Genomic DNA, 25,356 nt, shown 5'->3' with positions numbered 1-25,356 from the left:
GAATTTGACATTTAGACAAGTCACAGCAGGTCACCCAAGGAGAGATGCCTCTTCTTCCTTCGCTCGAAGGTCAGAAGAGCACACGGCTTTCCTCCCGCCTGATGTGGCCCTGCTTTGGGGTCCCTGGGGGAGGTGCAGCCCAGAGGCGAGGCCAGACAGCAGGACCCTTGCCCTCTTGGCTGCTCTGGCCTCGCGCCCCGGGCAGCCCCTTGTGAGCTGGGCTGGCTGCCTGGGGGCGGCTTTGCCTACATCCGTCCAGGCTGGGGCAGGAGCCAGAGCAGACCCGGTGATGGCCCCTCCTCTGTCCCTTCGGAGCCTCCACCTCAAGTTCTTACTGCGTCAGGCTGAGGAAAAGCCAGGATGGGACCTCAGCCAAGGACGGGCCCCCTGGGCCGCTGCCCCCAGCCTGCAACACCACATCCTCAGCCACATGAGAGAGGACCAGGGAGGGAGGCCGAGGGAAGGGCAGCCCACTCACCTCAGGTAGGAGCAACGAGGCCCTTCCTTCCATCCTATGCTGGGGGCAGGCGGGGCAGGCAGGCCCCCACCCCACTGCCCACCAAAATGTGGTTTAGAAACCACATTTCTAAATGTCATAGCCCTTCTAATGGTATCCCTGAGGTCAGGGGGCACAGTGCCCTGCGGTCTGCTCCGGGTGGGCCCTGGCCCCGCGGTGGGCAGGGCTCTGTCCTGGTTCCCTCCTGGCTGCTTCGGCCCCCAGTTTTTTGGGTTTTTTTAACATCTTTATTGGAGTATAATTGCTTTACAATGGTGTGTTAGTTTCTGCTGTATAACAAAATGAATCAGCTATATGTATACATATATCCCCATATCTCTTCCCTCTTGTATCTCCCTCCCTCCCACCCTCCCTATCCCACCCCTCTAGGTGGACACAAAGCACGGAGCTGATCTCCTTGTGCTATGCAGCTGCTTCCCACTAGCTATCTATTTTACATTTGGTAGTGTATATATGTCCATGCCACTCTCTCACTTTGTCCCAGCTTACCCTTCCCCCTCCCCGTATCCTCAAGTCCATTCTCTATGTCTGCGTCTTTATTCCTGTCCTGCCCCTAGGTTCTTCAGAACCATTTTTTTTTTAGATTCCATATATGTGTTAGCATATGGTATTTGTTTTTCTCTTTCTGACTTACTTCACTCTGTATGACAGACTCTAGGTCCATCCACCTCACTACAAATAACTCATTTTGTTTCTTTTTATGGCTGAGTAATATTCCATTGTATACATGTGCCACATCTTCTTTATCCATTCATCGTCGATGGACACTTAGGTTGCTTCCACGTCCTGGCTCTTGTAAATAGAGCGGCAGTGAACATTGTGGTACATGACTCTTTTTGAATTATGGTTTTCTCAGGGTATATGCCCAGTAGTGGGATTGCTGGGTCATATGGTAGTTCTATTTTTAGTTTTTTAAGGAACCTCCATACTGTTCTCCATAGTGGCTGTATCAATTTACATTCCCACCAACAGTACAAGAGGGTTCCCTTTTCTCCACACCCTCTCCAACATTTATTGTTTGTAGATTTTTTGATGATAGCCATTCTGACTGGTGTGAGGTGATATCTCATTGTAGTTTTGATTTGCATTTCTCTAATGATTAATGATGTTGAGCATTCTTCCATGTGTTTGTTGGCAATTTGTATATCTTCTTTGGAGAAATGTCTATTTAGGTCTTCTGCCCATTTTTGGATTGGGTTGTTTGTTTTTTTTTTTTTTTTTCTTTTTGCGGTATGTGGGCCTCTCACTGCTGTGGCCTCTCCCGTTGCGGAGCACAGGCTCCGGACGCGCAGGCCCAGCGGCCATGGCTCACGGGCCCAGCCGCTCCGCGGCATGTGGGATCCTCCCAGACCGGGGCACGAACCCGTATCCCCTGCATCGGCAGGCGGACTCTCAACCACTGCGCCACCAGGGAGGCCCGGTTGTTTGTTTTTTTGATATTGAGCTGCTTGTAAATATTGGAGATTAATCCTTTGTCAGTTGCTTCATTTGCAAATATTTTCTCCCATCGTGAGGGTTGTCTTTTGGTCTTGTTTATGGTTTCCTTTAATGTGCAAAAGCTTTTAAGTTTCATTAGGTCCCATTTGTTTATTTTTGTTTTTATTTCCATTTCTCTAGGAGGTGGGTCAAAAAGGATCTTGCTGTGATTTATGTCATAGAGTCTTCTGTCTGTGTTTTCCTCTAAGAGTTTTATAGTGTCTGGCCTTACATTTAGGTCTTTAATCCATTTTGAGTTTATTTTTATGTATGGTGTTAGGGAATGTTCTAATTTCATTCTTTTTTTTTTTTTTTTTTTTTTTTTTTTTTGCGGTAGGCGGGCCTCTCACTGTTGTGGCCTCTCCCCTTGCGGAGCACAGGCTCCGGACGCACAGGCTCAGCGGCCATGGCTCACGGGCCTAGCCGCTCCGCGGCATGTGGGATCTTCCCAGACCGGGGCACGAACCCGTGTCCCCTGCATCGGCAGGCGGACTCTCAACCACTGCGCCACCAGGGAAGCCCTAATTTCATTCTTTTACATGTAGTTGTCCAGTTTTCCCAGCACCACTTATTGAAGAGGCTATCTTTTCTCCATTGTATATTCTTGCCTCCTTTATCAAAAATAAGGTGACCATATGTGCATGGGTTTATCTCTGGGCTTTCTATCCTATTCCATTGACCTGTATTTCTGTTTTTGTGCCAGTACCATACTGTCTTGATTACTGTAGCTTTGTAGTATAGTCTGAAGTCGGGGAACCTGATTCCTCCAGCTCTGTTTTTCTTTCTCAAGGTTGCTCTGGCTATTCGGGGTCCCAGTTCTCTTTGTTCAGAAATTGGACAAAGCCCCCTGCCCTCCTCTCTGGTGCAGAATGCAGGGGAGTCTGGCACCCACGGCTCTGCCCCCTGCTGACTTCAAGGGCCGTCTGTGACCTCAGGAGCCCCAGCCTTTTGCCAGGACTCACCCCTGGGGAGACCAAGGCTCAGGGACAGGTCGCTGGGAAGAGCCCAGAGGCAGGCCCTCGTTCACCAGGTGCGTCCACCTGCCAGCCGTGGGGCCACCACTTCTCCCCAACACCTCTCACTGAGGCCCATGGGCTCTGACACATCCAGCCTCTGGGCACTCTGCAGCCAGCTGTGCCAAGGGCTGCCTGCCTTCTTCTCAGCTGGTCACGGGACCCTGCATCCACCCACGCTCTCCGGAAAAGCCTTCCCTGGTCTCTCCTCGCAGCATCTTCAGCTTCTTTCGCTCCTTAGGTGGAGATTTTCCCTCTGGACGACGCTGTGGTGGGAGGGCTCACCAAGGAGAGGCCAGTGCTTGCCCTGATCTGGCCAGATGCCCCTCCTTCCCACCCACCCCCATCCCAGACACACCTTCCCACCATGTCCTGGTGCCCGGGGCCACCCTCCTGCCAGGACCTGCGTGCAACGTAGGTGCCAGTGACAGCCATTTACACTTTAGTGTGAATTTCAGTCCCCAGTGTATCTCCCAGGACAATGTCGGGTTTAAGACTGACTTCTCAGCTGTTAAGGAGCAGAGGCCGCAGACCGCAGGTGAGCACAAGTTGTGCAAGTGATGCTGCCAAAACTGTCTTGCTGGGCAGTGACGGGAAGTGACTGCTGAGCCTGCCCCCCCACAGGGTGTGAGAGGGAGAGGAGGGGCTACAGATGTGGAACCTCAGGTCAAGGCCACTCCCCCACCCACCAGCTGTGCCTGTAGCCACCTCTTCATCTCGCCCCCATTCTGGGGCCCTCCACCTGGTGGCCGTGGCTGGCTCAGGTGGCACGTGGCAGTGAGCGGGGGCAGGTGGAAACCCACCCAAGTCTTGGTGACACATTGGGTCCCTGCAAGGGGCTGGGGTCTGGCCTCGCCTCTGGTCACCTTGAGAAGATCCACAGGAGCAAGTGAGGGAGCTCCCGAGGGCAGAGCTGGGACAGCTGAGCAGCAGAATGAAGGACGTGGTGTTGGATCGTAAAGCAAAGTACAAATGTCTGCGCGTCCACACCGATATAAAGGAACGATTGGATAAATAAATAACTGGGGGAGAAGAGACAAACTCCCGGCAGAAGAATCCCCAGTAATTCACGCGGACCCTCCACCCTCCAGGAGGGGCCCCCCGCCCCGTGTCAGGTGTGAGCTGTGCATGGCGGCCCCCTCCCAAAGAGCACAGAGTTGGGGTGTGGCAGGAGCTGGACGGGGAGAATCCTGTCCAGCACGACCTCGGCCGTGGGGTCAAGGTCAATTGCAGTGGTCGGCCACGTGGATGGCAGTGCCCCTGACGTGATGGGAGGGGGGCGCGTCCCCTCTGTGCTCTTCCTCCCAAACCGTAACCCCCGTCCAATCATGAGAAAAGCATCCGATGAACCCCAGCCGAGGGACAGTCTGCGAAACACCGACCAGCACTTCTCAAAACTGCCAAGGCCGTGAAACGCAAGGAGAGTCGGAGAAACGGTCACAGCTCAGGGGAGCCTGAGGACGCATGAGGACCAGTGTCATCTGGTGTCCTGGACGGATCCTCAGATACAAAAGAGGAAAACGGGTGAAACCCAAATAAAGTAAGGCGTTTAGACAACACCTGCATGGCAATGCGCCGGTGGCACATAAAGTAATGGAAGGAATGACTTGGGGTCTGCAGGAAGGCTCCGTGCTGCCCGGAACCGCTTTGCAACAAGGCATCAATTTGGACAAACAAGCGAGGTGGCCGCTCACCGGCCAGGGGTTCCCCGGCTCTGAGAGGTCCCCTTCCCGGCATCCTCGCATCTCCCTGAGGATGCCGAGGGCCCCTCTCTGGCAGAGGTCAGAAGCGACCTCGGTCCTGACCCATCTCCAGGAGAAGCCAGGCACCTCGGCCCGAGGGGCTCCGTGCCTTTTCAAAGTTGCCGCTCAGCTGGGTGACCTCTGGCTTTCCCCCATCCCCGGTGACATCAGTGGTTGGGGGTTTTGCCCCCAAGGCCCACGGGAGAAGCTGGCCCTCAGAGCAGCACCTGGGGCCGGGCCTCACCAGGACACGGGCCCCTGCAAAAGGCAGTCGTGGTGGCGTGGCCGCCGGGCTGTCGTGAGCAAAGTGCTGCGAGAGGCCCCATGTAGGGTCTATGTGAGGGTGCATTTGATGTTGATTTAGCAACATATTGAATGGGCAGGCAGGTGTGTGTCCAGAGAAGGGAATAGTCAGCTGGGCTATGTTCTCTGGGAAGGCTTTGCACTTGAGCCTCGACCCAGGAAGAGTCTGCACAGGTGGGAAGGATTGGAAAGGAAGTCCAGAAGGGGATGGGGGAGAAGGGGAGGCAAGCAGAGGCATCCTGGGTCAGGTCCAAGGTCTTAAGAGTTCGTTGACTGGTGTAGAGGCCCCTGGATGGCAGGTGTAAGGTGGACCTGAAAGCCCAGTGTGGCCACCATATGGTGCCTCCTGACCCTGATGAAAGCCGTGGTCCTCCTCAGATACGTGTGTGAGTATGTGCGTGCGCACACACACACACACACAGAGTCTTGCCTGTGAGGTCAGACACTGCACGGTGGGTCTGGGGACTGGGGCAGGGGGGCGGGCAGGAGTCCCGTGACATCTTAGAGACTCCAGCCACCTGGGCAGGGGTGGAGAGAAACAGGCCACTGGAAGCTGTGTCAAGACGTGCCCGGTGCCGCCTTAAGTGAGCGTCCTCGGCTGCTCTGGAGTCCGAGCAGATGAATGTAAAGCCCCTGCTTCCACCATGCTCCGCTGCCCCTGGAGATGGATGAGCCACAGTCGGCAGAACAGATCTGAGGTTTTCTTTACATGCCCGTGGGTGTGGTCTCCCCGGGTGCAGGAGTCTGGCCTGGCGTGAGGCTCCAGAAGGCTCTGTGCTGTGCTGGAAGGTGGCAGCTAAGAGAAAAGCAGGGTTCACACCCCGACGAGGGGAGCAGTCATCTACCTGAAGCTCCATCCATGCTGAGAGGTGAAATTGGTGGAAGATGCCCAGGAAGATGCTCAAGCTGTAGTCAGCAGCCCCCATGTGGCCTCAGCCTGGTTCAGGCCACTGGCTGTGGTCTGCTGAGCCCACCCCGACCCGCGGGCCCCCCTTTGCCCTCAGCGCACCCCTCCGCCAGGCAAGAGCGTCCCGCACGAGCCCGTCTACTGCGTCTCCCCCCATTAGCCCACCGCCAGGTTGGGCCCAGCGCTCACTCTGCCTCATCACCACTTCACCTCGGGGTCCTGCGGCTCCCAACCGGGGGTATTTTCAAGTCAGGGGTGTCCGTTTCCTTTTGCCAAGCTGTCACATACGCGGCGAGGGTTTCCTGGGGCTAAAGGGGAGGAAATGCATTGTGCCTTTGCGTGTCTCGCTAAAAGGAGCCGTATGCCTTTCGTGCCGTGTTCGACGCCCGTCACCCCCTGTGCACCATCCCATTCCTCAGTAGGTGTGGTGGGGGGCAGGGAGGATCAGCGGGTGACCACGGCTGTCTAAATTTGTGACTTGATAATCCAACCTTGTTCGCAAAGCAGAAATGACAATCCAGACGGGATAAAAATCGGGGCCAGAATCAGAGGACTCTTTCCATTTACCTGGGCAAAAAAATTGCTTTATTTGGGAACATGGCAGCTGATGAATACCAGTGGTTTCTTATTCTCCTGTGGCTGATCGAATTTTACTCAGTGGCTTTTCAGGACAGATGTAGATGAATTCTAGCCCTTGAATCCCGATTCTGAATGGCTAATTTGTGAATTCTCCAAGAAATCAGCGTCTTTTTACCCAAGGATACTTAGGACGTGGGCGTGGGGGGATGCTTACTTTTGGTGAATTTGTGATTTTCTGGATTCCAATGGCAGCCATGGCAGAGCAGCAGTGGGCTGTGCCCGCCCCAAGGAGAGGGAGCTCTGCTGACGGCCAGGCCAGACTTGGCAGGAACTGGGAACCAGCACGGGCTCTGCCCTGGGCGTACCTGTGCCCTCACCACGGGGCCAGTGAAGGGGGTCCCTCGAGGTTGGATTAACAAGCCGTGGGGCCCACCTGGAGGTGTCGGTGAGGGTCTCTCTCCCTGGGCAGCAGGTTCGGGTGGCCCTGCCAGGCAGTGGAGAGAGGGGCTCACTTTCATGCTTGAAATGCTCTCCTCTGCTTTTCCCTTCCCGCCTTCTCTCTGCCGGCTTTGCTTTCCCGTCTGGAGGCAGTGAAAGTGGCCGGAGCACCTCCAGCCTCTCCGTGCTCTCAGACAGCAAGCCTCCCCCCTCCACCTACCAGCAGGCTCCTCGCCACTTCCACGTCCCAGGTAGGCGCCCAGGACACACGGCCGCTCGCCAGGCAGCCCGTCTGTCCGCCCCTGAGCTGTCAGGGCAGGGGGGTGGGAGCGGGCTGCCGTGCCTCTCGGGGGTGGCGTGGTCCCCGAGCCTCCCCATCTCCCTCACCCCTAAATTCCGAGATGCTTTAAAAGTCCACAAATGGGTGTGCGCATCCCCAATCTGGCGCGTGTTTGAGTTTCTCCCGAATCTCCACAAACACCAGGGAGGCGTGGCTGCCCTCCTGAGAATGGGCTGGAGAGAGGGACTGAACGGGTCACAGTCGTCTCTGGACACCCGCTCCAGCCGCCTCTGTCCCTCTGCCCCCTTCACACGGCGGGTGGCCTCGGGGCTGAGCAAGGCTGACGTGCAGTGTGAGGCCTGGGTGCCAGTCGCCAGGGCGGGTGCCAGATCCTTGCTGGGGACTCTAAATCTGGGTGACGGATTGCTGCTGACAAAAAAGCGGTAGAATGGAAACCTTCACAATTTGCTTGCTCACCCTGCTGTTCTCTCCGTTTTTTTTTTCTTTCTTCTTTCCCAGACACTGGCGTCAAAGATAACATCTATAGGAAACCCCCCATCTACAAGCAGCATGGTACATACAGTCGGATTCCTCTGCTGCTGTGTTTGCCCTGCATGCCTGTCAGTGCCTTTGCTTCTGAATGCTTCCTGTTGTTGTGTTCTGATACATGATGGGGAGGGTACCTCGGAGGCCCCGCAGTCTAAACATTAGGTGCAAATTTGCCGGTAGGCTCCCGAGAGGCCCATTCATAAATTACAACAAAGGGTGTGTCCTACTAAGGACACCTCTGTGTGTCTAAACCCGGGGCTAACACATGTGGGCCGGGCTGGGGATAGGGATTTGTAACCAAGAGCTGGTCTCTTGGTTAAAAGAGTGTGGCTTGAAGAGTGTGGCTTCAGGATGCTACTTTGAGAGAGGCAGCCAGACTGACTTTAGCCAAGATGATGAGGGATGGAGGTTCTTGGACCACAGTCTGAGGCAGCCCGGTCTTTGTAAAACAGAACAAACCAGAATCAGTCATTTATTCCTCCATGAGAATTTAAGTCCTGTGTTTTTTTTGTTTTTGTTTTTGCGGTACGCGGGCCTCTCACTGTTGTGGCCTCTCCCGTTGCGGAGCACAGGCTCCGGACGCACAGGCTCAGCGGCCATGGCTCACGGGCCCAGCCCCTCCGCGGCATGTGGGATCTTCCCGGACCGGGGCACGAACCTGTGTCCCCTGCATTGGCAGGCGGACTCTCAACCACTGTGCCACCAGGGAAGCCCAAGTCCTGTGTTTTGAGAATTTCTGATGATAGAATAAATGACTTAGCCTTTGGTTAAAGGAATTTCTTGCATCAGCAAATAGGGGCTGGAGATGCTTGGTTCCAAGGGCATCTCTCGCCCCCCAGTTTCCCTCTCAGAGGTGACCAGCCACCTCCGCTCCACCTGAGCCTGCAGGGGACAGGTGCACAGGGAGAAGAAGGCTCCAGGTCTCACCTCTGTTTCGTCCCAGAATTTCTGGTGATTTGCGGCTTGTTGCTTCACCATCCTGAGCCTCTGTTTCCTCATCTGCAAAACAGGACCGACTCTCCACTCGGCCCTTTTCACAGGCTGGTTGTGAAGGCCGGATGGGATAATGAACGTGGAATCAGGTTCTAAACTGTCGAATGCGGTACACGTGATGGGGATTGTTATTAAGACACTAGAGAGATGGGAAGAGGAATCCCCATACTTAAAGTCCTTGTCCAGATGCACCCAAAAAACAACCACGTCCCCCGTTGACAACTGGATGGACGCTGTTGGGTGGAATCTATAAAAGTGTGTTTTCTGTGACTTACTGACAAATCCGTGCTCTAGTTGTGCAGGCTTTGTGTGCTTTATAATTTTCTCCTTGACTGCAATAGGCCCTATGCTTTGTGTATTTCTTCCTCTTCCCAAGAAAGAAAAAGATTAATGGGAACTCCTGGGTTTCCAGAAGGCGATGCCTTTCACCGTTGCCTCTCAGTCAGAGAAGCAGGGAGCACAGATCTTCCCGAGGGATCAGAGAGGGAGGGACGCGTAGACTCCAGGGCCCTCAGAGGTGGTCCAGACTAGCTCCCTGTGTTACCAGTGGGGAAATTGAGGCACAGGAAGGAAGGAGCAGGCACAGAGCGGTGTCTTTCAATCATGGCGCCCATACTGCAGCCAGGAGGCTGTGCGTGCTGTCCGTGTCCACGGGAAGGACTGACTGACTTGGCCTTTTATCAGCTGCTAGCTAACACATCACGTACACACACAGGGTCGGAGGGCCGGCCCCTGGGAGGGGAATAGGCAGTAAATCAGATTAGGAAATTTCTCACTAGCATCTGACAGAGCCCAATCTAAGACAAAGAACTTCTGACAGTCAGGCCCTTAACCAAATCGTGCAGTGGAGATTCGGTTTCCCTTTTTTGGCCATGCCGCGCGGCACGCGGGATATTAGTTCCCCGACCAGGAATCGCACCCGCGCCCCCTTCAGGGGAAGTGTGGAATCTTAACCACTAGACTGCCAGGGAAGTCCTGGTTTACTGTTACCAGGGGCAATCTTTGTGTTTCTTTTTTAATCTGGATAGAAACACCTCTTCTATCCAAAGGCAAGTGAATTCCTCTTTGACTGAACCCTGAACAATGACCCAAACCCTCTTAACATTCTAGAATGTGGGTTTACTGATTCTTTTATGAAATAAACTTTATAGAGCGCCTGCTCTCTGCCACGCATTCAGCCACGTCGTGGGGATGAAGATGAATACAGTCTGTCCCTGCTTGACTATAAATGGGCCATGAATGAAGTGAGGGCTCATGGGTGCTGTGTAGTCCTCTCCACCAGCTTTCCTTAGACAACTGTCAGGACATAACTGATGTGGGAATTCCCTGGCGGTTCAGTGGTTAAAACTCCGTGCTTCCACGGGAGGGGTCTTGGGTTCCATCCCTGGTTGGAGAACTAAGATCCCACATGCCGCGTGGCATGGCCAAAAAATAAAAATAAACGAAGGACACAATGGATGTGATGGGATGCATTTGATTTCCAATAGATTTGAGATGTCTTAATTTTACAAGATTTGCCCCATCGAGCTGGACCATATCCGGGCAGAAGGGCATTGGGGTGGGGGGCATGCATGTGTGCATCATACATGTGTATGAGCATGTGTGTGTGAGAGCATGAGTGACTGTGAGTGTGCATGTGTGTGTTTAAAGCCCACGTGCAGCCACCAACCCCCCATCTCAGCAAACTGACCGTCCCCTCATCTGTCAAGGGAGTGAGGCACACACCTCAGAATCACCTCAGGAGAACCCATCCTTTTTTTTTTTTTTTGCGGTACGCGGGCCTCTCACTGTTGTGGCCTCTCCCGTTGCGGAGCACAGGCTCCGACACGCAGGCTCAGAGGCCATGGCTCACGGGCCCAGCCACTCTGCAGCATGTGGGATCCTCTCGGACCGGGGCACGAACCCGTGTCCCCTGCGTCGGCAGGCGGACTCTCAACCACTGCGCCACCAGGGAAGCCCAAGAACCCATCCTTTTAATAGCCGGACTTTCCAGAAACAAACTCCGGGTGATGATGTTGAGTTCCTGGACCATTTAATTAGCTTAAGATAATATTTTCAGTGAGTTTTAAAATGTTATGCTTTTTAATTAATGTATTTACTTTTCAACGTTTTATTTCCAACTCATCAAAAGTTGTCGTTTTTTGCTTTGTTTTTTTAAATTAGTAACACTCTTCTCTGGTGCTCTAGTCCCATTGCTGTTTTTGGGAAATGAGCCTCCAGCGTGAGGATGGTCAGGCCTGGGGACTCAGCGGGGGTGGGACCCCAGCATTGAGGACGAGGGTTAGGGTTAGAATTAGCAGTCAAATAGCTGCCACTGAATGCATGGCGTGTGCTGGGGTTTCATCTCAACACAGCCCTGAGGCAGGTATTATTATAGACAAGGAAACTAAGGCCAGGGACGTAAAGTGACCCATCGATGGCCAAGTCACACCAGGACTGCCTGACCCCTGAACCCACCACTCTTATTTTATATCATTTTGCATCATTAGAGACCAATAGTATTTTCTTAGACTACCTTAGTTCCAATTCTACTCGGTTCCAATTTAATGGCTTCAAAAAAGAATGAGAGGGCCTCCCTGGTGGCGCAGTGGTTGAGAGTCCGCCTGCCGATGCAGGGGATACGGGTTCGTGCCCCGGTCTGGGAGGATCCCATATGCCGCGGAGCGGCTGGGCCCGTGAGCCATGGCCGCTGGGCCTGCGCGTCCGGAGCCTGTGCTCCGCAACGGGAGAGGCCACAAGAGTGAGAGGCCCGCATACCGCAAAAAGAAAAAAAAAAAAAAAAGAATGAGAAAGAGAAGAAAGGAAGCAAAAGCACTGAATGGGAAATAAGAAGGAAGGAGAAGAAGGAAGGGAAGGAAGAACAACATCCCGTCGGGCAGAGATGCTGCAGGACCAGCAGAGGGCGTTGGACGGGCTGGGAGGTGGGGTGCGGGGGACCTCCCACCACCCGCTAAAGGTCCAGCTGCTGTGGGGACCTTTTTGGTGTCTTTCGAACGGTCCTGAATCAGTTGCAGTGTTGAACCCAGGATTCTTTGTGAGGCAGACAGGACTCCAGCCGCAGCCGCTCCCCTGCCAGCTCTGTCTCTCGCTCTGAAGAACGGGGTTCTGGCTTCGAGGTGCTCTGCGTGAGGCCCCGTGATGCTGGCACAGAGCAGGGACTTTCCTCTCAATGGAGTGAAGCTGGCGCAGTTTTTAGACTGTTTTAAATGAATTCAAGAGGAAAAAGTAACGCTTCCCCCAAATTTCCCAGGAAGCTGACTGTCCAGCTGCAGGGACAGACGTTTTGTTTCCTTGGTAAGCGCATGTGAGCTGTCAGATGGCAGTGTGTGTGGAGACGCTGGCCCAAGGAGCAGGGCTGGCGTCTCACCACCTCCCACACCTGCAGACAGTTGGGGGCTCGCTCCCACCTCCCAGAGCTGCCCACCCACGCCAGATGGTAGAGGCAACCCATGTAGCCTGTACTTTTAGCTCTTTCTTTTGCACCTGGTTTAAGACGGGAATGAATCACATCTCGTGTGTCTCTGGGATTCCTTTGTAGTGGGGTCGAGTCTCATTTTGGTTTGGGGATGGAAGGAAAGGGAATGGCCCTGTATCCAGAAAGAAAATTAGAGACCTCCCACTCTCATTGGGACGCTCCCTATAAAGGTCCCAAGGGATGCAGGGAGTTGGATGTCAGCCTTTCCCAAAAGGGTGCTCACTGGCAAATACTTTCCAGGGCTCGGAAGGAGCTGCCTTGTGTGATAGGAAAGATACATGCAACTCGATTTCTCTGCTTGTCCTGAATTGATCTGTCTTTTCCTGAGACTCTGAAACGGCATGTTACAAATAGCTGCCCGGTTAGCCTCTCGTTTTATTCCTACTATTCCAAACGTGTAAGCTGAGCTCCCCATCATGTGACAGCACCTGCGTGTTATCTCATGCGATCCTCGTAAATTGGAGGGGGTGGGCGTCATTTGCCCATTTTACGGATCAGGAAACAGGCTCAGAGCTGTTAAGGAAGCAGCCCGAAAATAACACAAAGCTCCGGCTTCCTCTATTTTCCTAGCCATGCTCCATTTCTCGAGAGAATCTGTTGGGTGTTTTGTGGACTGGCAGACTGGGGCTCTGGAAAGCCCTTGGTTTGATCCTGGTTAGTTTGTGCACACCTCGTGGAGCTGGTGGCGTTTGCAGAGAAAACTGGCTAAATCTTGGTGGGATAGCCCCCTTTTTGGAGGTGGGGCCCTTCTTTAAGCCCTGAGGTAGCTCTACAGGCAGAGTTTGTCTGGCCCAACGTGCTCCCCGAGGCTATGGAAAGTCCTCGGACCCAGGAGGGCCGCTGTGATCTGAACTCCTGGGATCTCACATTCCCAAAAGCCCTTTGGTTGGAGCCACTTAATTGTTTTAGCATTTGCAAATTACCCCAAGTGTGGCTGTCCATTTGGTCCATTCGGGGGCCTCTGTGGGCTGTTCAAGGATCCAGCTAACTTACTTTTACCAGCAGACCTGGCCCTGGAGGCCTTCTCTGGGCTGGACAAGGGCAGTGCTCTTAGAGCTCCAAGTAGCCGCCAGCCCGATGTCCCTGGGGCGACCGCGCAGCTGCCAAGAGTCCCGGCTGATGTATGGTCAGACGCTCAAGGCTCCGCTGCCTGGCGACAGCCATTGTCCAGGAAACAGGAGAGCCTACACTGACGGGCATGCGTCCCTCTGAGCCCCCTGCTCCCCGCCTCTCCTGCACGGTGCCCCGCACGCAGGCTTGTCATCAATTTGCCTCTGCAAGTAGACACAGCAGGGTTTTTATCTTCACTTTGAAAACCACTGTCTCTCCTGGGAGACGGAGAAACAGGTAGCCGTCGGGAGTAATGAAATGTCAGTGTATCCAGAACGGTCTTCAATTGTGGCCTTATCTTGTCAAGGTCCTGTAGCCCAATCCCCAATTTCCAAGCTCTCGGGCCTGATGTCAGTCTTGTCCTTGGTGGTGCACAAGGCAGGGTGCTCCAAAAGGCTAGAAGGTCCGAGCCCTCCGCAGGCTGCAGGTAAGGAGCCCACCCTTGGCATGTCCTTACTATGGCCTCGGTCTCTGTGGCAGGTGGCGAAGGACACTGGGGTCTTTCCTTTCATCGTTCCTTGCATGGGGTCAGTGATTTAGCTTGGGAGGCACAGGATGGGTCTTTACCGAACTGGATGCTGAGAACTGTCAACCTGCCCTCGTGTGATTTATCTCATCATGCTTGGTTGGAGATAATGTCAGCCTGACTGGGTGACAACCCCCCATCCCAAAACAGGCAAATGGAGAATACAGACACCTCTTGACTCAGCACTAGATAGTCTGCTGAATAACAGACGTTTGCTTGCTCTGTTCCATAGAGCACACCTCTGGTTGTATGTTGTACCCTCTTTACTGCTCTTCGTGGAATTCTCCCAGTGGCATAGCTCACTCACCTTTTTGTGTTTTGTGAGCAGTGAGGCGGGGCAGACAGAGGAAGGACTTAGAGTCAGACTGCCTGGGTTCAAATGCCAGCCTCTGCCACCCGCTGATCCATGATCTTGAGAAAGGCACGTCATGTCTCTGAGCCTCAGTCCTCTGATCTGTGAAATGGGTCATGTGGGGATGAGCAGTAATGTCCCTGGCACACCCAGCTGAGTCTGACCCAGTAGGGGCTGGATCACCGGGCCCTTCTGTTCCTTTGAACTCGGAAGATAGAAAGTATGTTCTTCGAAATGCCAAGTGGCCGCAGGGTGGTTGGCTGGAATGTAAATGAGGCATCACTTCACACATCTGCTCTTGATTTAGCACATCCTGTGCAAGGCCCCAGGCCACATTCCTGCGGGGACCTTCGCCAGCTGGTCTGGTTCCTCAGCCCTTAAAAGTACGAGTGCTGGCGACTTTCCTTTGATTATTTTCCATTTTTGAGCATGACTGTGAAGTGGGAACTGACACATGGAAACCCAGAATCTATGGTGCGCTGACTTGACAGATGGATTTTTCCCTTCCAGCCGGGAGGCGATCAGATGGGGAGGACGGAAGTTTCGACCCGGATAACAGGAAGGTAATGCAGGGGCAGACCTGGCTTTGTGGGGACTTCTCCAGCTTGAAGCCTCAGGCTCCTCCCCTTAAGTTGTGCTCCTTAGGGATTAGGCAGGGCCACATGGAACGGGGACCAAATTTAAGAGGTGGTGCCACCAGCCCCCTTACAGTTAGGACTTGCACATCTACTCCTGAAGTCCTCATTCTATGCTGTGTAACTTGGTCATGGTTCTCTAACCAAGGAGATGCCTGAAAAGAAAGGAAAACAAATCAAAATGCATATTTTAGGGTTTGGCCCATGGGCTGAGTTTGCCCGCCCACCCTGGCTCAAGAGGTAAGACCCCCTTTGCTTGTCTTTAAGGAAGGTAGGTGTGTGTGGAAAGAGCCCAAGGCTGGCTTACCCTGCTGTCCCCTTGTGAAGCCATGTGGGCCCTGACCTCCCTGAGCCTCAGTTTCCTCCTCTGTAAAGTGGGGCAGTGCCACTGCAGGTGACCTCAAAATTCACTTCTGTTTTTTTCTCAGCAGAAGACCAACTGGCTGATTCTCAAGGGGGACGGAGACACTAGGACCAACTCTCCAGACCTAGACAGCCAGTCTTTGTCCCACAGTAGCGGGACTGATAGAGGCCCTCTCCAAACGATGCCAGGGGACAACATTTACTCACGTGAGTGGTTCTTTTGAGCAAGGAGCTGTCAGTGTGGCATGAAAGTCCTTACAGAAAAGGGGCCCACAACCTTGAGCCAATTCCCCCCAGATCTAAGCCTTGCTCATTAAAAACTATGAGAGCAAACCCACAGACAGAATGGCAAGCCCGGTAGGAAGCAGACCAGTAGCCGTGTGCTGGCTTCCCTTGGTGACACCCTGATTCAGCCAGCCTGCTGCCCAAGGGCCACGCTGGCGTCTCCCGGAACTCTCCAGAGCTGGCAAGAGGGCAGAAGGCCAACTCAGGCTCCTGGGCTCCTTTGGGAAAAGGGCTTGCAGGCTGCCAGGCTGGAAGCTGAGGGCCCGTCTCCCTCCGGAGCGGACAGGAGCATGGTCCAGGGGGGCGAGTCCAGACTCGGAGCCGAGAACGGCATTATCGTGTCTCCTGTGCTCATCTTGGGCAAGGGGCCGGGAGCTGGGACTCCAGATCCTCAGGGAGTGCAGGCGACAAAGACCACATCTGCCTGATCCGGGGGGTCGTGAAGCTGCAGTAGGCGTGACCTTCAGATGTCGGGCGAAACTCCCCATAACGTTCTTCACGTCCAGAGGCTGTAAATTATAGGCAAAAACAACAGCAAGCTGCCGTCTAATGCCCGCAGTAGACGGTGGGCAGAGTCTTTGGGTCTCAGCAGCTGTGGGTGGGTTTCTGTGGACAAGCTGGAGGCTTAGCTTGGAAGCAGAGGCCAGGAGGGGATGGTTGTGGACGTGAGAAAGCCGAGGAAGGACAGTGGCTTTGCCGTTAAGACAGACCTGAGTTCAAATGTCGGCTCACCACTCGCTGGGCCTCAGTTTCACCTGTGTGCCTGGCGGGGTCGTTAGAGACCCGAAGGAGGTGCCACGTGTGCAGCCAGCACTCGGCCGGGCCCATAGTAGATGCTCATCGTCATCATCATCACCATTCTCGTGACTGTAAACTATCTCACAAATGAAAGTGCATGTGTTCCGACGTGGGAAGATAGTGAGAAGTGTGGAGACAATCACTTGTTAAAGAAGACGTCTAAACAGAGAAAGCGTGTGTTGTTTTGTGTGTGATCTCTGTAAGCAGATGTCTGTGTGCCCCGGGCCCCGTCCGCCTGGGCCTCTGCTCTCTAAATAGGATCCAGAGCCAGAGCACAGGGTTGACATCCCCGTTGGAAGGTCACACCGGAGAGTCCCCCAGAGGGTCTCGTCCAAATGGAGGCGTGCTCCTCCTGGGGAGGGTCTGGAAGGGCCGAGGCAGGCTGCCCGTCCCACCAGCAGCAGAGTGAGGGGTGAGGGGTGCGGGGCTGGTTACGGGAGAACCAGTGGGCAGGCTCTGGACCAGGCAGCAGCAGCCAGTCCTCCAGCCCTGCTCTGCCTGGTGATGCAGGACTTGCATGTGGCCCCCGGCCACTGGCCTTGACCATGGCCTTTTCTGTTTTGCGTTTTGTTTTTCCTAATGCAACTGAGTTTGGAAGGTGGAGTGCTCCTGCTTTGCCAGCCCCCCAGCAGCCCCCAGTAGCCCCCATGCCTTGAGGGCACCAAAGCGTTAGCCCCGGGACTTGAGAGCACCCAGGAAAGGACTATCTGGGGTCCTCAGGGTGGTCTTTTCTAGCTTCAGTCCTTCCCTTGCTGGGAGGTGGGTGAGCCTGCATCTGCAGCTCCCCGCCCTGTCTCTCCTCAGGGGGGCAGCTGCTGTCCCCAGGGAGTCCCACTTACCTTCTGGCCTGCCTGTGGCTTGGGGCTTAGGGAGGTGGGGACACCATCTGGGGAGAAGCCTGGGCAGGAGACGGGCCGCCCCGTGGGGACTTCTCTGTGCCGTGCTGACCCGTTCGTGTTTCCTCACCTCTGTGTGCTGCTTCCTCATCTGCACGTGCTGGACGAGGCGCCCTGGGGTCGTCCCAGGCATCCCCCAGGCAGTAGACCCTGTGAGACCTGGAGGCTGTGCGAGTGTTTTGGCCAGTCATACACCTTCAAGGTCTGTTTGTCAACCCTGTTCCTTGCTGCTGTGTCCTGATCACAAGCTGCAGGTGTAGCCGTGGATGTGAATGGACCGCCTCCCATCCAGGTGCACCCAGCCAGCAGGAATTGGAGAGCCTATGCTAGAATTCGTGCTCTAACTGGGGCAAACCCTCCAAAGTACAAACAACCTGCGTGTGTGTGTGTGTGTGTGTGTGTGTGTGTCCTCCTCCTTCAGGGATGCAGGCTCACGATGACCATGACAATGGTTCTCTCATCCCTTCGCTTTCTACACATGTTCTGATGTCAGTTCCTCCGAATGGGAAACCCGCTGTGTCTAACAATTGTAATTGTGCCTTTATTTCTGTCCTGGTGACATCGCCTTGTTTCCCAATGTGCATGGAAATAGCAGCGAGGACCCAGGCTGCTGGTCGTGCCTAGGTCAGGCGTGCCTTGCTATCTGCCGGCCTCTTGAGACATTTGGACGGGATGAGCCCACTCTTAAACTGAGAAGAGAGGGGTATCTGCCTTCTTTTCTCGGGTTCCTTCCAATCTCACCAAGTAGCCCCCTATTATGAGTCCATCGACACCAGTTTCATTTGCAAACAAACGTTACTGAACAAGGTGTTTGCATGTGGCAAGGCACGCCTGCCTGCATCCCTGGGACATCCATCTGTAGCGCACCCAAGGAGGGTAGGATTGTGACACTCAACACAGTGGGCGCTCAATAAATGTTTGTTGAATTGAGATGCACTAAATTCAACGGGTATTTATTGAGCACCCACTCTGTGCCAGACGCTGTGTAGGGCACCGAGGGGGAGACCGAGAAGACAAGAGCAGCCCCTGCCCCAGAGACGAGTGCAGGGAGCTGGGACAGGCAAAGACGCCATTGAGAGTAAGTGCACACGCACCCTGCCGCCGCCTGCCTGGGGTCCTCCGTGAGCTCTCGGGGGCCAGGCACAACCTCATCCCACTCATGACACCATCAGCACATCTCACCTGAGACTGAATTCATCATTCAGTCATTCATCCACCCCTTCACCAGACATTAACTGAGCACCTACTATGTGCTGAACACAGTGCTAGGCAGCGGAGAGGAGGTGGTGAATATGGCCCAGTGCCTGTTCCCCAGGGAAGCAGATAACTGACAAACCAGTGTGACATCCCTCTCCGCTATGGCAGTGGTTCTCAGCCAGCACTGTCAGCCCCTCCGAAGGAGGAGTCATTGAAATACACGTTGTATGATAGACTACTCATTTTCCTTTATGCTACACTTAGGGCATTATCTGGACTATGCATGTAGTAGGTTATATTATTGATGAATCTGATTTCTGCACAGGAAAGGGATGGTATTGATTTTCTGTTACAAGAAGAGGGTCTTGAGCCTTACAGGATGAGATTCACTGCCCCAGCAGAACATGAGGTGGTGTGGGCCCCCCTCCCCTGGTCTAGACCCTGTGGACCGGCCTGCTGCTGCTCTGGGTCCCACCTTCCTAACACTTCACATCCTGTCCTCCCTTTTGAGGTTTCCCACATCCACCTCCAGGTGGTCACAGGTGTGCTGAAGTAAGACAAAGCCCCAGGCCAGCTGGAGACCCTTCCCTGAGGACTCAGTGACTCCTGGAAAGGACCCTACCCTTCCAAAGGGAATAAGGCCCTTCCTCAAATCCCAGCACGTGAGGGGAATTAGGGTGGGCTTGGAGGTCGGGGTGAGGAAAGCTCCACATTAGAAACCAAGGCAGTGCAGATGGTTGGTCCCGTGGGGACCACTGCACACTCACCCTGCCTGTGGTTTTGCCGTTTTACATCACCCTCTGTGTGTCTGTCCCCATGGAGTCCCATCCCCTTGTCTTCGCCTGTTGCCCACCCAGTCCGGGCCTGGTCTGGAGCTGGGATCCGAGATTGCTTCCTGGGTCACCCACCCCCAGTGCCCACCAGTGTGACGCTCGGGAGACAGCACCTCTGTTCCACTCTTCCTTCCCTGCTGGCAGGAGGAAAGCGGGTTTGAGGCCTGGCCAGAAGTGGCTTTCCTCACCCCCTGTTAAGTCCTCTGGAGTTTCCAGGCAAGAAAAGTCATTCTCACATTTCTTAGTCCACGGCTGAAAGAGAGAGAGACCTGATTCGCTGTCTGCCAACCCCATGAGAATTTTGGGGGGTTGGCAATCCTCAGTCTGGGCATTGGGACCTGAGGACCCCAGGGGCAGAATCCACAAGCATCACACTGATGGGACCTCAGTCCTGGCCCTCATTTTTGGACAAGCAAGAGAAGGCCCAGAGACAGGGTGTGACCGCCGAACAGGTCCTGGGGCCAGAGCAGAGGCCAAAGGGACAGCACCCCAGCCCAGGAGCTGACGGTCCAGAGGAGGCAGGGACATAGACTAAAACCACGTTAGAAACTAAGTCCTATGGCAGGTCGGGGGGCCAGACGCTGCCGATGGCTCGGGGAAGGGAGATGCTAAGTGAGCAGGCTTGAGGGCTGCAGGCTTGAAGGGGTAAGTGTGGGAGTGAGCCCTCCTCACAAAGGTGAAGCCTGACTGCTGGGCTCTGGGGGAGGGCTGGAACCTGGGATGCACAGGGTCACAAAGGGCTTTATGGGCCTTGGGAGGGCTCTGCCTGGCCTCCAAGTGGAGGACGGACCTAGGGGTTCTCAGCAGAGCCCTGGTCGCCTCTGACTGAGGTTTCAGCTGGACTGTCGGGGCAGGATGGGAATTGCCATCATCCAGGCTAGGGGAGGGTTCTGGGGGAGGTAGTCTTTTGGGGATGTCCTGGGGTGTTCTGAGAAGCACGAACAGCATGCACAGAGCTTCGAGGCAAGAAGCAAGGTGGCAGTTTGGGAAACAGGAAGCCAGTGGGGAGGCGGGAGAGGGCAGCCAGAAACAGCTGGTCTGTGCGTGATGCTGGGAATTTTCTTCTCTGTCTGCTGGGGCCCAGGGTCGGTGCGGCAGGGCCGTGAGCAGATGAGGTGATGTGTTTTATGTGTTTAAACACGGACGGGCAGCTTTGCAGAGGATAGACAGGAGGCTGCTGGGCCGGGGCTCAAGGGACTGGGGTGTCCAGATAAGCCATGGGGAGGCCCCCCTGAGCAGTCTAAACAGCAGGACTGGTGCAAGCAGTCGAGGAGGGGTGGGGCGGGGGGGAGGGCGGAATCAGGAATGACCTGGGGCGTCCTGGCTCAGGTGGGTGCAGGCACCTCTGTTCACAGCTGGGCAGGAATAAGGTGGGTTCTTCATATTGAGTTGGGAGGCTGAGACGCCCAGACAGAGCTGCCGGGCTGTGGACGGATGGTCTGGGCACGCAGGAAAGGATTCTGGGCTGTAGGCAGAGTCACAGGGGTCCTCGGCTCCCGGATGGGCCTGGGGGCATGGGGGTGGGTAACCTGAGACCCAGGCCCTCCCCAAGGTGTGTTCCTGAGCTGTGTTACTTCTCAAAAGGGTTCTGAGGCCCAAAGAAACTGTGACTCTCCTGCTCAGCGCCTACCTCACTCCCAGTCCTCAGCCTCTGTTTCCCATCTCCATCGGACGTGGCGGGGAGGATCAAGAAAGTGTGGGCAGGGGGAGGCCCAGGGATGGAGAGAGCCCGACCAGCAGAGGGGGTGGGGGAAGGCTGGGAGGGAGAGGCCTGAGGGAGCTGGAGGGCTTGCGTCCGGCACCCGGCTTCCAGCAGGTGGCTGGGACTCCCCTGGGGCTGAGACTGCTGGGGAGGGCATGGCCCGCCCGGCCTCCAGCTGGAGGGACAGAGTGCCCTCTGCCCCCTGCTCACATTCGGCCCCAGCAAGAGCAGTGAGTGTTCCAGACGTCAGGGAGGGGACCTCGGCCCAGGAGAAGCCACCTCCATGTGCGAGAGGGGGGCACCAGGACAGAGCCCTCTGCCGTTCCCTGGGGGGCTGGCTGGGACTCTTCGCTTTTAGCAAAGGTCCCTGTGCCCCACTGATGGGCAGGCTTGCCCTCAGCTGGGGAACTGGACAGGGTGTGGCCTCAGATTTGTGGGCAGGGGCACAGGCAGTGCCTGAGACCCTCAGGTGTCCGGGGGAAGGAGCCCCCATCCCAGGTCACAGCTCTCAGGGCCTCCTCTGCCCGGGTCTTGAGGTGCTCTCACCCACCTGGGAGCTCTGTCTCCCCTCCTCCGACCCCCGCCGGGAGCACCTTATCTATGACCCTGTGTGTCCTTTCTCCCCGGAGGACTGTTAGCTCCTGGGGAGCAGGGTCCAGATGGGCCCCCCGTGCCTCCCCCTGTGCCCACAGCAGCCCCCCAGTGAGTGCCCATGGGGCGGTGGGTGCCCAGGTCTTCCCTGAGCAGAGCCTTCCCTCCTACATGGGCCCCAGCACGGTGGGGGGTAGGGGGGGAGCGACAGAGTGCATGAGATCACGTGAGGGGTCAGCAGAGATGGCTAGATGCGGGTGCGATCCCGCTGGGTTGAATCCTAGCCTCTCACTTGCTATGTGACCTTGGGTACGAGAGCAAACTTCTCTGAGTTTGGAATTGCCTCGTCTGTAAAAGTGGGGATGATCCAGTCCTCCTGGCAGGCGGCACCTGGGCTTTGGGGCTCAAACTTGGGCATCCTATGGGCTGAGCCCCAGGGTGTCACACAGAGCTGGTCAGGTCTACGAGCCAGCCATGGTGAGCCTTCAGTGGGCCCCTCGCTTGCTTCTGAAGCCTGAAGCTCAGACGGCCCAAGGGGCCTCCTGTTCATGTTCCTAGGGGCTGAAGGGGGTCCCAGCCCCTCCTTCCTCAGACGGGGATGCCAAGGCTCAGAGAGGGGACCCGAACCTGCACAGGGCCACGCAGCTGCAAACTTACATATTCACACATCAGTGAACTGAAAACCGTTCACCATCCTGGTGAAACTGATGAAGATCTGCCCAGGGAAATGGCTTCCTGACCGTTGTCCACAAAGCATCCTGGATGCTATGAAGAGCCATGTGCCTGTAGCTGCACCTGGAATAGTCATCCACCTGCAAGGGGCCTCTCCTTGCCCATCCGTCCAGTGGCTCCTCTAACCTCTGACAAGCCAGCCCAGAAGACGACAGACCCAAGGAGACCCAAGATCAATCCCAGCAGAATGCTGAGGGCAAGGTTGCCACAGGTGGGCTTCTGGGAGGAGGTGACAGGGAGCCTAGTTAGGCTGAGCTTGGACATGGGGCGCGGGCAGGTGTCCAGTGGTTACAGGGCCTGATACAACTCGGGGTCATGAGTACCCAGCTACCACCTGTCCAGGTCCAGCACACCTGCCTTCCCCCTGTGTGCCTTCTCTCTCTCTCTAATATACACACAGCACACACTCTTAAGGCCAGCCAATGCCATATGCCAGGCAGGTCCCTAGAAGACTCCCACACCTGCAAACCCTCACCAGGGCAGGGCTGCTGGAGCAGATAGGGTTACTGGTTCCCGATGCTAGGGTCCTGGGAGATTGTCTCATCCTCTTCATGAATAACAATTTGATATTATACAGGTCACTTAATTTCACTAGGCCTCAGCTTCCTGAAATGTAAAATGGGCTCATGTGTAATGCCTTGGCTTGTGACAGTCAAGAAAATCTCTGAATATGTGAAGGGACCTTTTAAACGGGTGGTTCTCAATCTTGGCTGCACATGGGATCCTGGGACCTCTGAAATCTACTGATGGCTGGTCCCATCCCAAGAGAGGCCAATTCTAATGGGTCTTGATAGCATCCCAGGGATGTGATACTGGAGACTCCTCTCTCCCTGCTGTTTCCCACTCAGTACAACTGAAAAGCCCAAGAACAATAGGGCAGACAATCACAGAACTCTGGAGGGTAGAGAGAGGAAGGTGGACTGGCCAGAGACCTGAGGACTTGAGGAAACATGCAGGACCAGTGTCTCTCACCTCCCATGCAGTGGACAAGGTGACCAAGTAGATGACTGCCCTCCCTGGTACCCAGGAGAAGGCCCACTGGCACCCAGCAGCCTGGAGAATAGGCCCAGGGAAACACTCTCCATCCATGGCTGGTGTCTCCCACCCCCACCTCGGGGTGCAGGGCAACCAGGGAAGCACCTTTCACCCCAGGTTGCTACCAGAAACACCAGGTGGATGCAGCAGGCCAGAAGAGCACTTTAACGAGCATTCTGAAAACTAAACTGACTTCAGACTCACAGCCCATAATAAGATATGCCCCACATGTTAAACCTAAGCACAGTGACAGCCTGCTGACATGGAAAACTTAGCTAGGATCCAGGTCTCCCAACATAATATCTGAATGTCCAGGATGCAGTGGAAAATCACTCATTACACCAAGAACCATGAAGATAACCATTTGAATGTGAAGAGGCAATCAACACATCCTAACACTGAAAAGAATCAGATATTGGAATTATCCTGAGAAGGATTTTTAAGGCAGTCATCACAAAACTGCTTCAACAAATGATTGCAAATACTCTTGAAATGAATGAAAAAGAAAAAAAATCTCACAGAAGAAATACAAGTTATAAAAAAAGAATCCAATGGAAATTACAGGAAAGAAAAATAAAATAACCAAGATTCAAAAATTCACTGGATGGGTTTAATAACAGAATAGCAGGATTTGTCAGAGGAGAGAATCAGTGAACTTGAAGATAGGACTACAGAAATTATCCAACTTGAACAGCAGAGAGAAAATAGCAGAAAAGAATGAACAGAGCCTCAGAGACCTGTCAGACAGCACTTGTATCACTGGAGTCCCAGAAAGAAGAGAATGGGTCTGAAAAATATTCAAAGAAATAATGCCTGAAAACTTAACAAATTTGGCAAAAGGCATAAACTTAACATGCTCAAGAAACTGAGTGAACCCCAAGTAGAATAAGCTCAAAGTAATCCACACCAAAACACACCATAATTAAACTTACAAAAACTAAAGACAGAAAAAAATAATACGGAAAACAGCCTGAGGGAAAAGACATATACTCCCTACTGGGGACACCAATGCAAACGACAGCCAATTTCTCCCCAGAAACCATGGAGGCCAGAGGAAGATGGCATGTATTTAATGTGCAGAAAGACATTTGCTGTGGATGTGAATTCTATCTTGGATGGAAAAATCCTTCAGGAATGAATGGAAAATGGGGACATTCTCAGACAAAGGAAAACTAAGACAAGTTTTCACTCGCAGATGTACTTGGCTAAAGGCAGTTCTCCAAACAGAAAGGAAGTGATAAGAGAGCTCGGAAATTCAGAAAGGAAGAACATCAAAACAGGTTAAAATAGGGGTCAGTATAACAGACTATCCTTCTTGTGATGAGTTTCTTAAATCTTTGATGATCGAAGCAAAAATTATTACATCATCCGATATGGAAGTTCAAGGCAGGTAGGAGAAAGAGCGAAGACAGTCATAGTTGATGAGTGAGGAAGATGAAGTGGCCTGAGTGGAAGTAAGGTCTCTACACCTACTGTGAGACCAGAGGCCGGCAGCCTGAGCACAGGGGATTTTAGAAGCTGGCTAGGTGATTGCAGTGCATCCGGGTAGAGAACCGCTGATTTAGAGCAGGTAAGGCTGGAGGTGAGGGCATAGTCGTTCTCGGGGCCCTAAGGGTTTCCAAGCCTTAGTGTGTATCAGAATGCCCTGGAGGGCTTGTAAAACACAGACCGCTGGACCCCAGCCCCAGAATTCTGAGTCTGTAGGTCTGGGGTGGGTCCTGAAAATTTGCCTCTGTAGCAAGCTCCCAGGCATGGCTGGTGCTAATTATTGGAGACGCCACTTTGAGAAGACTACTCTGGCATCCCTGACTGATCAGGAGCTCCTGGGTCTCAGCTGAGGGTCCCTTAGATCCTCAACCCGACAGCCTCACATGCCCAAGTGTGCCTGGCTCTGGGTATAAATTGGGAAGCAGGTGTGTCCTGGAGGGACCTCAGGAGTGTAAGTCAGGAGGCCCTTGTCTTGTGTCCCAGGGCTGGGTGACCTTGGGCAGGTCCCTCTGTGTCCCTGGGCCTCAGTTCCCCTGCTGTG

General features: G+C 54.4%; 1 protein-coding gene across 1 annotated transcript in view; it reads left to right on the top strand.

Moving 5' to 3' along the window:
- ABLIM2 (actin binding LIM protein family member 2) overlaps window positions 1-25,356 on the top strand; it is a 156,171-nt gene that overhangs the window by 106,088 nt on the left and 24,727 nt on the right. Inside the window, exons 13-17 of the mRNA XM_081229099.1 lie at window positions 7,125-7,226; window positions 7,775-7,828; window positions 13,690-13,809; window positions 14,771-14,823; window positions 15,324-15,465. Coding sequence (XP_081085225.1) covers window positions 7,125-7,226; window positions 7,775-7,828; window positions 13,690-13,809; window positions 14,771-14,823; window positions 15,324-15,465 — 471 coding nt within the window. The remainder of the gene's footprint in view (window positions 1-7,124; window positions 7,227-7,774; window positions 7,829-13,689; window positions 13,810-14,770; window positions 14,824-15,323; window positions 15,466-25,356) is intronic.

Source organism: Mesoplodon bidens (assembly GCF_964165515.1).
Source record: "Mesoplodon bidens genome assembly, chromosome: 1".
Classification (NCBI taxonomy): Eukaryota; Metazoa; Chordata; class Mammalia; order Artiodactyla; family Ziphiidae; genus Mesoplodon; species Mesoplodon bidens.
This window is presented reverse-complemented; position numbering and strand designations above follow the sequence as displayed.